This window comes from Caretta caretta, chromosome 2 (assembly GCF_965140235.1).
Source record: "Caretta caretta isolate rCarCar2 chromosome 2, rCarCar1.hap1, whole genome shotgun sequence".
In the NCBI taxonomy this organism is placed as follows: domain Eukaryota; kingdom Metazoa; phylum Chordata; order Testudines; family Cheloniidae; genus Caretta; species Caretta caretta.
The window spans coordinates 232,661,598-232,674,744 of NC_134207.1; the positions used below are offsets into that span (position 1 = coordinate 232,661,598).

Below are 13,147 nucleotides of genomic sequence, written 5' to 3' on the forward strand. Positions count from 1 at the left end.
TTGTGTCAAATAATTTATTCAGCAAATTCAGTGATGAGACTGATTTTTATGAACATATGCGTTACATGCACCATGCAACCACATTTCGCTCTGGAAATATTCACCATTACTGATGCCTTGTGTATTCACTACCCATAGTTAATTATCCATGCTGCATGACTGGCCATCCAAACCACATGGTACTGTTTCTGTCCTGCTTGGATGATCCCAAACAGGCTGTGTCTTCACTAAGAGAAAACACGTGTTCTTAACTCACGTTAGCTAATTCGACCTGCCACCTCACATGAACACTACAAACCTTTACTACGATTCCACCTCAAGTTAGCTAACATGAGTTAAGAACACACCTTTTTGTTCCTAGTGAAGATAAGATTTCATGATGACTGGGTAAATATTTGTGGTGGGAATGCTCATGTGAGTACATATTTGTACCACTATTCATGTACACGTAAAATGTACATGAGTATTCATGCACAAATACTAGGTATTTGTGATTCTTTTATCTTTTTGTGAGCAAAATTTTGCTCACATGAATGTTTATGGATAGCTGGGTTTACACTTGTTTATACTAAGGTTAAGGTTGGGATAAGGGTTGAAGTTATATTTTTAATAGATGGCAAAGGCATCCACAGTCACCAATAGGCTCTTTTTAATGTAAATCCAAATAAATAAAGTGCAAACTAATTTTGTTAACTAAATATCACCGTGCTTCTACTCCTGTGTCAACTACATTCCCTTCCTAAGTTTAATATTTATTTCATATACATATATCGGTACTATTGTCAGCTATCAAAGATTAAAAAGTGGCTTTAGACTCATAGAGAACGGATTCCCACTAAGCCTTGATGGGCAAGATGATTGTTATACTTTAGCTGGAGAATGAACCTTCCCCAAATTTCCCCAAATGCTACTGAAACTGCAGGTTCTGCTAATTTAAAAAAGTCATATGAGTTCTCTACTTTCCTTTTCCTTCCTACCTTCTTGGCAGAAGCCAAGAGCAGCTCAGGAATCACAAATAGTATCCCACTCACCTAAGAGCTCTTTTCCATTTCTCACTATATCCAGCAATGTTAGCTAGATGTTTCTGCTGATATGATCAAAGGTAAAAAAAAACAGTTGATGTTGGCCAGTATGTTGGCTTTTGGAGTGAACACCCAATAAGATCTATCATGGGGATATTGTCAAGCTGTCTGCCTACCAACTCAGGAAGATAACACTAGACTGCTTCATGTTCACATGGTCTAGATAATTAACATTTTTAAAAAATGAAAATTTAAGTTCAGCACAGATGGAAGTCCCACCAGCAGGAAATACCTAAGTGGGTCATATATCATAGACTTACAGTAAGGTGTGTTTCCTTATTCCTGCTTCCATGCTAGAAACAGATTTAATGGTCCTGCACTTCTCCTTTGCCTTCTAAATGGATTATCTGTAGAAGAGCTGTGAATGCCAGAGTAGGGGAGAACACATTGTGCAGCAGAAAACTAACTTATGGGTTAAATACTGGGTAGCAATGTTATACCTTTCTCTGCTAGACTGAAGAGCCCATTATTGAATACTTGCTCCCCACGTAGGTACCTATAGACTGTAATCAAGTCACCTCTTAACCTTCTCTTTGTTAAGCTAAATAGATTGAGCTCTTTGAGTCTTTCACTGTAAGATATGTTTTCTAATCCTTTAATCATTCTTGTGGCTTTCCTCTGAACCCTATCTAATTTATCAATGTCCTTTTTGAAATGTGGGAACCAGAACTGGACACAGTAGTCCAGCAGTGGTCGACACAGTGTCAAATACAGAGTTAAAATAACCTTCCTATTCCTACTCAAGATTCCCTGGTTTATACATGCAAGGATCACATTAGCTCTTTTAGCCACAGCATCACAATGGGAGCTCATGTTCAGCTGATTAGCCATAGAATCATAGACCTTAAGGTCAGAAGGGACCATTATGATCATCTAGTCTGATCTCCTGCACAATGCAGGCCACAGAATCTTACCCACCCACTACTGTAATAACCCCCTAACCTATGTCTGAGCTACTGAAGTCCTCAAATTGTGGTTTAAAGACTTCAAGGTGCAGAGAATCCTCCAGCAAGTGACCCATGCCCCATGCTACAGAGGAAGGCGAAAAAACCTCAGGGCCTCTGCCAATCTGCCCTGGAGGAAAATTCCTTCCTGGCCCCAAATATGGCGATCAGCTGAACCCTGAGCATGTGGGCAAGACTCACCAGCCAGACACCCAGGAAAGAATTTTCTGTGGTAACTGAGACCATGACCCCCAAATCCACCATCCACCATGACCCCCAAATCTTTTTCAGTGACTCTGCTTCCCAGGATAGAGTCCTCCTTTCCTTTAAGTATCGCCTAAACGTTTTGTTCCTAGATGTGTATATTTATATTTAGCTATATTAAAATGCATATTGTTTGCTTGCATCCACTTTACCAAGCAATCCAGATTGATCTGAATCAGTGACCTGCCCTCTTCCTCATTTCCCACTCCCCCAATTTCTGTGTCAGCTGCAACCTTTATCTATGATGATTTTATGTTTTTTTCCAGATCACTGTTAAATAGCACAGGGCAAAAGAACGGATCTCTGCGGGACCCCATTGGAAACAGACTTGCTCAATGACAATTCCCTGTTTACAGTTACATTTTGAGACCAATGAATTAGCCAGCTTTTAATCCATTTAACATGTGCCGTGAGCAGAGACCTCATAAAGGAATCAGCCATTTGACATGCATTTTAATTCTTTGGTGTGTGATTCCTTTTAACCAGCTTGATAGCATCACAGTGCTGCAAAGTTGTAAAGACAAGCTGACAACTCCATATTTTTAAAAAATTTATTAGGGCCCCTAATGCTGCTGAGATACCCAAATTTATGGCTTTAAGACCTAATTAGGTGGTAAATGACTGTCGGGAAAAAAATTCTGTAATAATCCAGTTAGCATTTAGTACCTAATATCACTTCAGAGTGTAGTTTAAATGACTCAAATAAGGGATTTTAAAAATGCATTTAAGTGAATTATTCCTCTAATCAAGAGTAAGTTAAACAGATACTGAAAGCACAGTAGAGCATAAGAAAGGGGTTATGCGGGGGCAGTTGTAAAGTGGGTCAAACTTGACTCCCTTTATCCGGTATCCCATCAAAGGCATGAATCTGCAGTCATTGTATACACAAAACAGCCACTGATACCAATGAAAGTTATCTGCATATAAGGGCTGAAGCACAGTTGTAATATTCCCAGTTTACAGGTCAGATGTGGTCTGATACATGTATTCAACCATCAGTTTAAGACTGCTCTCCATTTTGGCCTGTCGTCACCCATGGCAGATACAACAGTGCTTTGCACATAGAACTATAAAGGAAAACCAACTGGGATTATGGAATTTGCTTTCCAACAACCTTGCAATTACTTTAAGGCTTTGGAATGAGCTCAACTGTTTGTAATGATCTCCACTTTTCAAACAGCCAAATGGAGCCTAGCGCTTTCTGATCTGAACCTTGTGAGAATGTTAACAAACCATTCCCATCATGGCTAACTAGCACAGCGGCCCAGCTGTTAGCAATACTGAGAGCCTTAGTGTAGGTGACTTGCCAGCTCCAGCAGTTTTCAGCACCATGACTCCATGCAGCAAATCACTTAAGCACTTGCTTAACTTTAAGCTTGTTAGTAGTTCCATCAGCTTTGCTAGAGTGGGGTCCATGTCAGTTACAGTTGCTCTAAGCAGTTCAAGAGAACATGGTATTGGAAACGCTGGCGGATGGTCAACAATGGAATTCCCATCTTTTGGACCTGTACAATGCTCGTGCAATGGTTGAAGATTTCCTTACAATTTCTAGAGTAGACAGCAGCTTCGACGAATGGAGAATGAGAGAAGTGCTGATATAATAAGCGCCAAGAAAGTGAAAGTTATGAAATTAAGTTGGGCTGCTTGGCAGGCCACTAATCAGGATGCTAGGGAGCCAGTCACCCAGGGAGCCAGACAGCCCTGGGAGGCTGCCAGGTGGGCTGTCAGATTTCTAGGCTCCCTGGAATCTCCAATTCCCCAATTTCCTGCCTAGCAGACAGGCAGGCTGCACAGCTTCCTGAGGTTCCCATTTCCTCTGCAGCCCTCTAGGTGGGCTGCCTAGGTACCAGTTCGTCTGCCTGGCAGGCAGGCTGCCCAGCTCCCTTGCTAGTTGGCTGCTCAGTTGTCTTGCTGGACAGGCAGCTGGGCAGAACACTGAGGTCTGAAATACCAAAATGTTTCTGCTGGGGGAACATTTTGGTGTTTTTGAAACAAAATATAGCTGTATTTTAGTTCTGTGAAAATGTCTTCGTTTTTAGCATTTTTTTCCTGATTTGGGATGAAAACACTCCTGAAAACTAAATTTTTTTCATGGAACTAAAATTCCATTTTCTGGCCAGCTCTAATCTTTGTTAATAAGTCAACATCCTGCGACTTCAATTAAGGTGAGAGAGCTAACAAAAATACATCCTCTGAAATATCCTGTAGATCTGCCAGAAAAGAAAAGGGAAAACCAAAGCTGACATTTATGATAGTCTTAAGCTAAAAAACAATGGAGCTCTAGTCACTACCACAATAAGAAATGTTAAAAATGTTAGTAATTTTTAAAAAAATCTTAAGAAATCAAAGAAGCAAACAAATATGCACAAGTCCAATTTTCAGAAATCTTTTGTAAGTCCTCATTGACATCCAATACCATAGCTAGCTATACCAACTAAAAAACAAGGTTCACCTGCAAAAAGCACAAACATGGCCTTGTTAGAACTATAAATTCCCTCCAGCTTTAAATTTCTGTGTGTCTATTTGATCAGACAGATTAAAAACAACAGCAAATGGAAACCTCATTACTTAGTTCATTGTGTGAAAAAGTCCTACCGCAACATTTTCTTCTTTCTAGAGTATATGAATAATGTAGATAATTTCATTGTTCTTTGGAGCACATATCTAAATTCACATCATTCAGTTTTTGAGATAAAAATCTCTTGCTACTTTTCTGCATCACCTAATCCTATGCATATTTTACCTGCAGTTAGGACCATATGAAGCATTTCTTTAATTTGAAAATAAGTGCAATATGAGGAATCCAGAAGAATGATTATTTCCCAAGGTTCCCAATTCTGGGATTGCAAAGGTTACCAGCGGATTTATATTTATAAGACATTTACCAGTAGCTAAAGGGGGGTGCACTGAAAAGAATGATTCTTTCAATTCAATACTCACCAAGCCTACTGAATGTGGCTGAGAATGCATTGACCTCATAGATGACATACTGGTCTGGTGCATATATCCATACCCTTGGGACTGACTTTGTTGATATGCTCCAGGAAGCACAGGGGCTGCATATTAAAGACATACAGAAGCATTACTACAAGAGTTAAAACAATATCCTTATTGAGTGTGTGTGTGCAACTTCTCTTAGCGGTTGGTAGCAGCTGTAGATTGCTCTCCCGATTAGAAACCTGCAGCATAAATTGGGATTCATGTTCCAAAAGGTAGGTAACTCTAAATCAGTAGAGAAGTGTTTTAAGTGACAAAACAAGCCTTGTGTAGGTTGAATTCTACATAAACCTAACACAATCAGCAGAGAAATATTCATTAGCATCATGAATAACTGGAAGCACAACAGTGAGTAGGAAGGCTTGAAAGACCTCGAGAAACATGACCAGACATGTGCACCAAAATCAGGGACATCACTAAGGCCAAGTCATTAAACACAGCTACATCGCCCAGGGTGTGAAAAGCACACACCCCTGAGTGACATAGTTAAGCCAACTTGACCCCTGGTGTAGACAGCACTAGGTTGACGGAAGAATTCTTCCATTGACCCAAGCTACCACCTCCCAGGGAGGTGGATTAACTACAGTGATGGGGAAACCGCTCTATCACTGTAGTGACTGTCTACACTGAAGAGCTCCAGCAATGCAGCTGCAGCACTGTAGCTGTGCCTCTGTAGTGGTATAAGTGTAGACACAGAATGCAGAACTTTGATGCTACACTGAGATAGTAGAGAAAAATGATACCATGGGGGCACACGACAGTTTGATTTTTGTTAATGAAAAAAGACAAAACTAAAACTAAGTACTGAAACAAAGTTGAAATATTTTAGTAACACTGCTTAACCAATTTATTTCTAATTATAGTATATTTACCTTCTTTTATAGGCTAAAGACCTAGAAAAGCTTATTTCATCTAGGTATATGTGATCGTTTAGCAATGGGTACTGATCTAGGTTCCCTTAGTTTATGCTGACTCCATCAACACCCTGGCCAAGCATAGAGATTAATTAAAATCTGCCAATTTCTTTCTGTCCCTTTCCTTTGTCCTGCTATGTCCATTAGGCTCTGTCCAACATCGCTCTTCCCTCCCACAGATACACACACATTTTTTTGGTAGTGTGATTTTACCAACCACAGGTGACAACACTATACTGTGTTTTATTGATGAAAAGCTGCTGAAAGTTCGAATAAAAACCGTGTGGACCCTTGTGATGATTTGGGAATGTCTAAAATTTATGAATTGTGATGTGAACTCGATCTGTGTCAGGCCACAAACTCCATCTGGTACATTTAGCTTTTTTGCCTTCTCTGTTTCCTGTTTGCCTCCATGTTGGGCTGAAGTCCCCACACAGAGAGATACAGGGCTGACACTAAAGGGTAGTTGACTAAGTACTCAGCTACAGGAAATCTACAAATTCACTCTAGACTAAAAACTGGTCGCTACCCAGAAGAACTGGTTTAGCAGGGGGAGATCACCTTGTCAACAAAGGCGTTTGTGCTTATGTGGAGATGCTGAAAATGGCATCATCTGACACAGAAGAATGAAAGTTTCAAAAGGGATGAAGAAAAGGAGTACTTGTGGCACCTTAGAGTAACAAATTTATTTGAGCATAAGCTTTTGTGAGCTATAGCTCACTTCATCGGATGCATGCAGTGGAAAATACAGTGGAGAGATTTTATATACACAGAGAACATGAAACAATGAGTGTTACCATACACACTGTAACGAGAGTGATCGCGGTTCTGCTCAGGGGCCATTTTCCTCTATTCCAGGAGAAAGAAGCAATGCAGCATGAACCATGCACTGAAGCCTGACCCAGCCCAAAGAATGTCCCGGAGTGATGAGGAAACTCAGGTAGAAATATTCATGTAATGTTTATTGGTTTAAATCTTCTGTGTTCTTCTGTGCCTTATATGATTAAGTATAAAATAACACGTGTTAGACACCGAGCAAAGTCTGTGTGTGATAGGCTTCACAACTGCTGCATGCCCCTAAGAGAGTTAAACTGTAAACCAGCAGCGTCACACCCTGAAGTGGAATTCTGGGAGAGGGTGTGTTTAAATACACAGGAGACTGAGGGAGCTCAACAGTGGGTTCTACCTTTCAGACGAGAATACCAGACAGAAGGTCTGTGCCCCAAGAGTGTGCCTAGGGACCCCAAGATTGAGCAGTGGCTGGATTCTTTTCAGGCTCCTAGAGCTTAAAGCACCTGTGAATCCAAAGCACCAAAGCCTGGATTTTCCTCACAGCAGTCCTTGGGAGTGGCTGGAATGGGGGTGCTCGCTAAGTTCTGTGACAAACCTCTACCCTTACTCCTTGCTAGAAGGAGATTCCTAGTAATTTAAATCAACAGTCTCTGTTCCAACATCCTGTTTTGACACCGGACTGACAGAATCTAAAAAACAAGTGTCCTTGGGCATCTGTGAAACCCAAGTGTAGCTGAGGTGGCCATTCAGTATCTTTTCAACAAGCCTCTGTTTTTGGGGAAGGTGGACGGTCCTGACAATAACTGGTAAGGTGGTTAATATCCAAACAGTGAAGGTTTAATCATTTCCTGTCTAACCATGGTTTGCAAGCCTCACCAATATTGGGCCTAACATCTCTCTGCTGGTTTTATCCAGCTATTGAGAACCTTAGCCCATCTCTCAAATAGTTAATTGGCATTCGCCAAGCACAACTGAAACCTCACTAAGCAACAGTGCAAAAATAATCATAAAGATGGTACATTTCTTTTGACACTTTTTCCACAAAATGATCAAGCCTCAGGATGGGTTCAAAACTGATACAGGACAGGAGCAGTGCAAAAATAATTTATGGAGGGGATCAAGAGGTGCAGAATTAATTAATGTGGGGCTGCAGAGGTTGCAGAATTAATTTATTGGCAGTTAAGGTTTTGGGGAGGAGCTAGAAGACAGCACACCATCAGGCAGTGCTTTAATGAAAGATATTGGCAAGTATGCAAGAATCATCTGGCCTTTTTACCTCTGAAGGAACCAGGACGTATAGAAGGGTGTGAAATGAACTATGGGGAAAGGTTTGCTGAATTGTGCTGGAATGAAAGTTCAGTTTGTGCTTTGTGAGAAGTTTCATTTTCATTTTACCCAACCTGCTTCCCTATCCCTAATTCTGAGATTGGTGGTTTGAGCAAATGGTTAGAGTTTTCCTGTAACTAGTAATTTTTTAATATGTAATATATTAAAATAAACTACATATATGATTAAAATATTGAGTGCTCATTATCCAGTCATCATATCCATTATGTTATACTTTTTAAAGATAGTGAATTACTATATTCTTAATTAAGGTATTTGTGATTTGGAGACACCTATTTCAAATTACTACAAATGCACAGATTGTGCTGTGAGGTGAGAGAGTAAAGTTGAAGCCATATGTTGATTTAGTCAGAGAAGTTCCTATAACATGAAGCAACTTGGGGACAGTAATATGCAGTACTGGAATATGATGAATAATGCATGTTTTAGATGTGGCGACTTCATTCTTGTGATGTTTGAGTGCACAGATACTTTAAAGCAGTTTAATCGTCAGAAAATTAGTGCTCATTAATGTGTTCACAAGGTGATCTTGATATTAAGTTAATGGTTCTAAGCAGTTCAGATAATTTATGTTTCAGTGTTGTCACATACTACTTCTAAATGATCAGACATGGCCTCTCCTGAGAAAATGGATAGAAGCGCAATTTAGTCAAAAGTTACTGTGAGCACGCTTCGGTGAACATATTTTGCCTAATTTCAAACTCATTTGAACACTGTGGGCCAAATTCACCACAAGAGTAAATGAGAGCAACTCCACTGAAATCAATGGTGTGTTCTGCTTATGCCAGTGATAAATGTGGCTATGTGTATTCAAAACTAAGAGCAGAATTCAATCTTTTTGAGTTTACAGTGTATTGGGAATGAGCATCTGGTCAGTTCTTATCCGTTACTGAACTCTGCTCCTGCTCCAGCAGCTCACACTCCCTCTGCTATGCAGGGACAGAAAGAGAGAAGGAGTCCTCTACTCCTGTCAGGAGAGGCAGATAAACACCAACCCAAACAACCCCTTTACTCAGCTCCTGTCAAGAAAAGGCACCCTAACAACCCCAGCTTTCATCCCAATGGAAAGTGGAGTGATGATGCCAATGGAAACCCTTCTCTCATGACTTCTTCTCCCTAATAGGGCCTACGTCCCTCAACAATCATCACTCCTCTCTCATTGTCTGTGTTCAGAGTATCTTCCAAATCCAGAAAGGCTCTTCTGAGAATGGATGGCCCACACACTCAGAACCAATATGCCAACCATCGGCAGTAGGACTGTGGAAATATGCTTCCTTGCCCTGATGTCCAGATTCTGTCCAGGCGAAAGAAGTCAAACAAACAAACACAGAATCTACTTGCTAATGTTATCTGGCTGTAATAGAAATTTCCAGAAATTACGCAGGCTACATAGACTCATAGAAGATTAGGGTTGGAGAGACTGCAGGAGGTCACCTAGTCCAACACCGTGCTCGAAGCAGGACCAACCCCAACTAAATCATCCCGAGCGCTACAGTGGCGCAGCTGCACCACTGTAGCGCTACGGATGAAGATGCTCTTTGACAATGAGAGAGAGCTTTCTTGTCAGCTTAGTAACTCCACCTCACATGACAGGTGGCAGCTATGTCAGTGGGAGAAGCTCTTGTTTGAAAATTTAATAAGTGAGCGATGGAGGCTGGCATCATGGCCTGATTGGAGGTGGGAGTCAATAACTTGATAGTGAATGAGGTGTTAGGTATGATGAGGACAGATCGTGAAAGGCCTTGTAAATTAACCCAAGTAGCTTCTGTCTGATGCAACAGAAAATGGGGAGCCAGTGGAGGGATGCAAAGTGTGGGGCAATGTTCTCAAAACAATGGGCTAGGGAAATTATCTTAGCAGCAGTGTGCTGAATAGATATGAGTAGGGCAAGACTGTATTTGTCAAGGAGGATGTTGCAGTAATTGAGACACAGGTTATGAGAGCCTGGACAAGCATTCTACCTGCAAGAAAGGAAAGCCCATATCTTAGAGACGTTCTTGCTGATTCTTTCAGCATGATTTAGACATAGCCTGGCTGTGAGGCTCTAGAGAGAGGTATGAATCGAAGGTGACTCCCAGGTTATAGGCCTGAGCTACAGAGAGGGTGATGATATGAGGATGACTGGGAGAGGTGGGGGGGAGGGGAGAGATTAGAAGCTCTGTTTTAGCCATATTGAGTTTGAAATGATTGCTACATAACCATGAAAAGATGTCAGAGAAACAGGCTAAGCCTTTAGTTTGCACAAAAGGAGACAGGTCTAGAGTAAAGAGATAGATCTAGGAGTCATCAGTACTAGAGGTAGTAGTTGAATTTGTGTTTGCTGATGAGATTACCCAAAGATAAGATGTAGAAGGAGAAGAGAAGGGGACTCAGGACAGAGCCCTGTGGGACCCATGCAGAAAGTTGAAATGAGAGTGGGGGTAGGGTGGGGCTGAAGAAGATCCTCCAAAGGAAATTCTGAAGTAGTGATAAGAGAAGTAGGAGGAGAACCAGAAGAGGACAGAGTCACAGAAGTGAGGTAGAGTAGACCAGGAAATGATTTTCCTGCACTGTGAGAAGTTTTGAGATTGCAAAAAAATATTCCCATCCCAAATCAGGACAAAAAGTGAAAAATCTTAAATTTTTTCACAAACTGAAAATCTGGAGAAAAAATGGTTCAAGTAAATAAATGTTTTGTTTCGATAATTTCAAACTGTTTCATTTATATTTTGATCACTTTAAATTTATTTTTTACTATAATTAGCTTGAATTCATAAACAATGTATTTCAAACCAGAAAAAAACCCACTTTTTTTCATTTCCTAACATCAATATGACAAGTTTGCGTATTTTACGCTATCCTAAATTTTAAAAATATACAAAATAAACTGTACACAAATCAAATGTATTCACAGAAAAATCATCAAAAAGTATGGCTGTGGAATGAACTTTCAATGGGAATAGTAATTTTATAACATTTAAAATAATTAATAAAAGCAACGAGGAGTCCTTGTGACACCTTAGAGACTAACAAATTTATTTGGGCATAAGCTTTTGTGGGCTAAAACCCACTTCATCAGATGCATGGAGTGACAAAAAGTAGGCAGGTATAAATATACAGCACATGAAAAAAGATGGTTGGTGCCTTACCAAGTGCGGGGTCAGTGCTAATGAAGCCAATTCAATTAGGGTGGATATGGCGCAGTCCAACAGTTGACAAGAAGGGGTGAATATCAACAGAGGGAAAATTACTTTTTGTAGTGCTAATGAGGCCAATTCAATCATAACAGGAGAATGTAAGGGGGATCTTCAGAAGGAGATCCCTGTGGAGATTTCCCACCTCAATACTCCCTTCATGGGGAGGCATTGGGATGGAGTGAGGTTAGGCCATGGGTCAGAAACCTCCTCATCTGTTAGTTACTCTGTAACTTACATCCAAACCATTTTGTAAGAAAGTTTTAGAGTACTATATATATCTAAATTACAATGCCACTAATCTGCGAAATGTCCAGTGCAGTTTGGAGACAGAGAGAAGCATCATCACCACTAACCAATTATATACAGTCCCTGTTTCTGGGTATTACTGAGTGCTAAGGTAGGGGCCAAGAGACAGTGAGGTGCTCACCTATTGGTCTTCAGGAAGCATACTGTCACCCACACTGGCCCCGCTCCAGCGGAGTAGCAAAATCTTGATGGCCACTGCTTCAGGAAACCGCAAACCCCAAAATTAATTTTTAATGCTGACTTACAGGTTTGCTGCTTATTGGAGCGTGGTTACGTAGGTTCAACTATACAGAATAACCCTGATTCCCTGAGAGCCAGTTAGAACACTGGCCTTTTTATTTTAATGCCTGCAGGTACAATATGACCAATAGCATATCTATCATGAAATACAGTCATATACAGTATCTCAGGATATTCAAGAAGTCAGAATGTTTTGAATAGTCACCAGCCTATAAACTACAAACAGAGGTTATTTGTAATGTTCACATCTATTGAAACTGAACCTAAGGCTATGTCTACACTGCAAACTAGGGGTGTGATTCCCCTGCGTGCATACACATACTTGTGCTAGCTTTCATCAAACTAGTGCCAGTATAAATAGCAGTGTAGCCATGGCAGTGGCAGTGGAAGCAAAGCTTAGCCATGTCAAGTATGCGTCTACCAGTTTCAGATTCACAGTTCAGACAGCCTAAACGTTTTCTGTGGCATTAACTAAAACAGTGAAAATAGTGAAAATCTGTAGGTGAAGACAACAAGTCATTGATCAGGGTTATATTAGCAGCATCAAACTAGTATAAACAGTTGTTACAATGACAAGTTAAAAAATTATGAGGTCATATCTGACATTTAGAATGTTATGAACATTTATAACAATATAACAACTCATTTTAGCTGAAAGTAACAAATTGTTTTACTGCTCTCACATCCCTTTGGCCAGTTGAGACCTACAGCTCCTATAAAAATAGTACCATTTGGACTATTCTGCTTGTAAACCTAAAAATGGAATTTATTGTCCCCAGTTTTAATCCTTAAAATATCATTTGGAGGTTATTGTGAGCACTAAATATTGCAGAACAGCTAAACCAGGGGCAATGAAGAAATAGCAACATTAAAACTTTGTGTCCTTGAGGCACTCGTTTTACTCACAAAACCAGAGTTTTGATATATTAAGGACATTAATTCAATCTACGATCAAAAAATGAATAATTGCGGAAAGTAGACATATCTCAGAAGCACAATTTACACCAGATACTGATTTTTGTTTAGGCAGTTCTGGGTTTATCAATCTGGTGTTAACAGAGTTTCCATATCTGTTGTCCTGAAAT

At 40.3% G+C, this 13,147-nt stretch overlaps 1 protein-coding gene across 10 annotated transcripts in view; it reads right to left on the reverse strand.

The window, feature by feature from the left end:
* The window catches only part of NEBL (nebulette), a 411,963-nt gene that overhangs the window by 5,509 nt on the left and 393,307 nt on the right, over nucleotides 1-13,147 (reverse strand). For all 10 annotated transcript variants that reach the window (XM_048837965.2, XM_048837966.2, XM_075125905.1 and 7 more), the window contains one exon: nucleotides 5,231-5,346. In XM_048837965.2, the coding sequence (XP_048693922.1) occupies nucleotides 5,231-5,346 (116 nt within the window). The remainder of the gene's footprint in view (nucleotides 1-5,230; nucleotides 5,347-13,147) is intronic.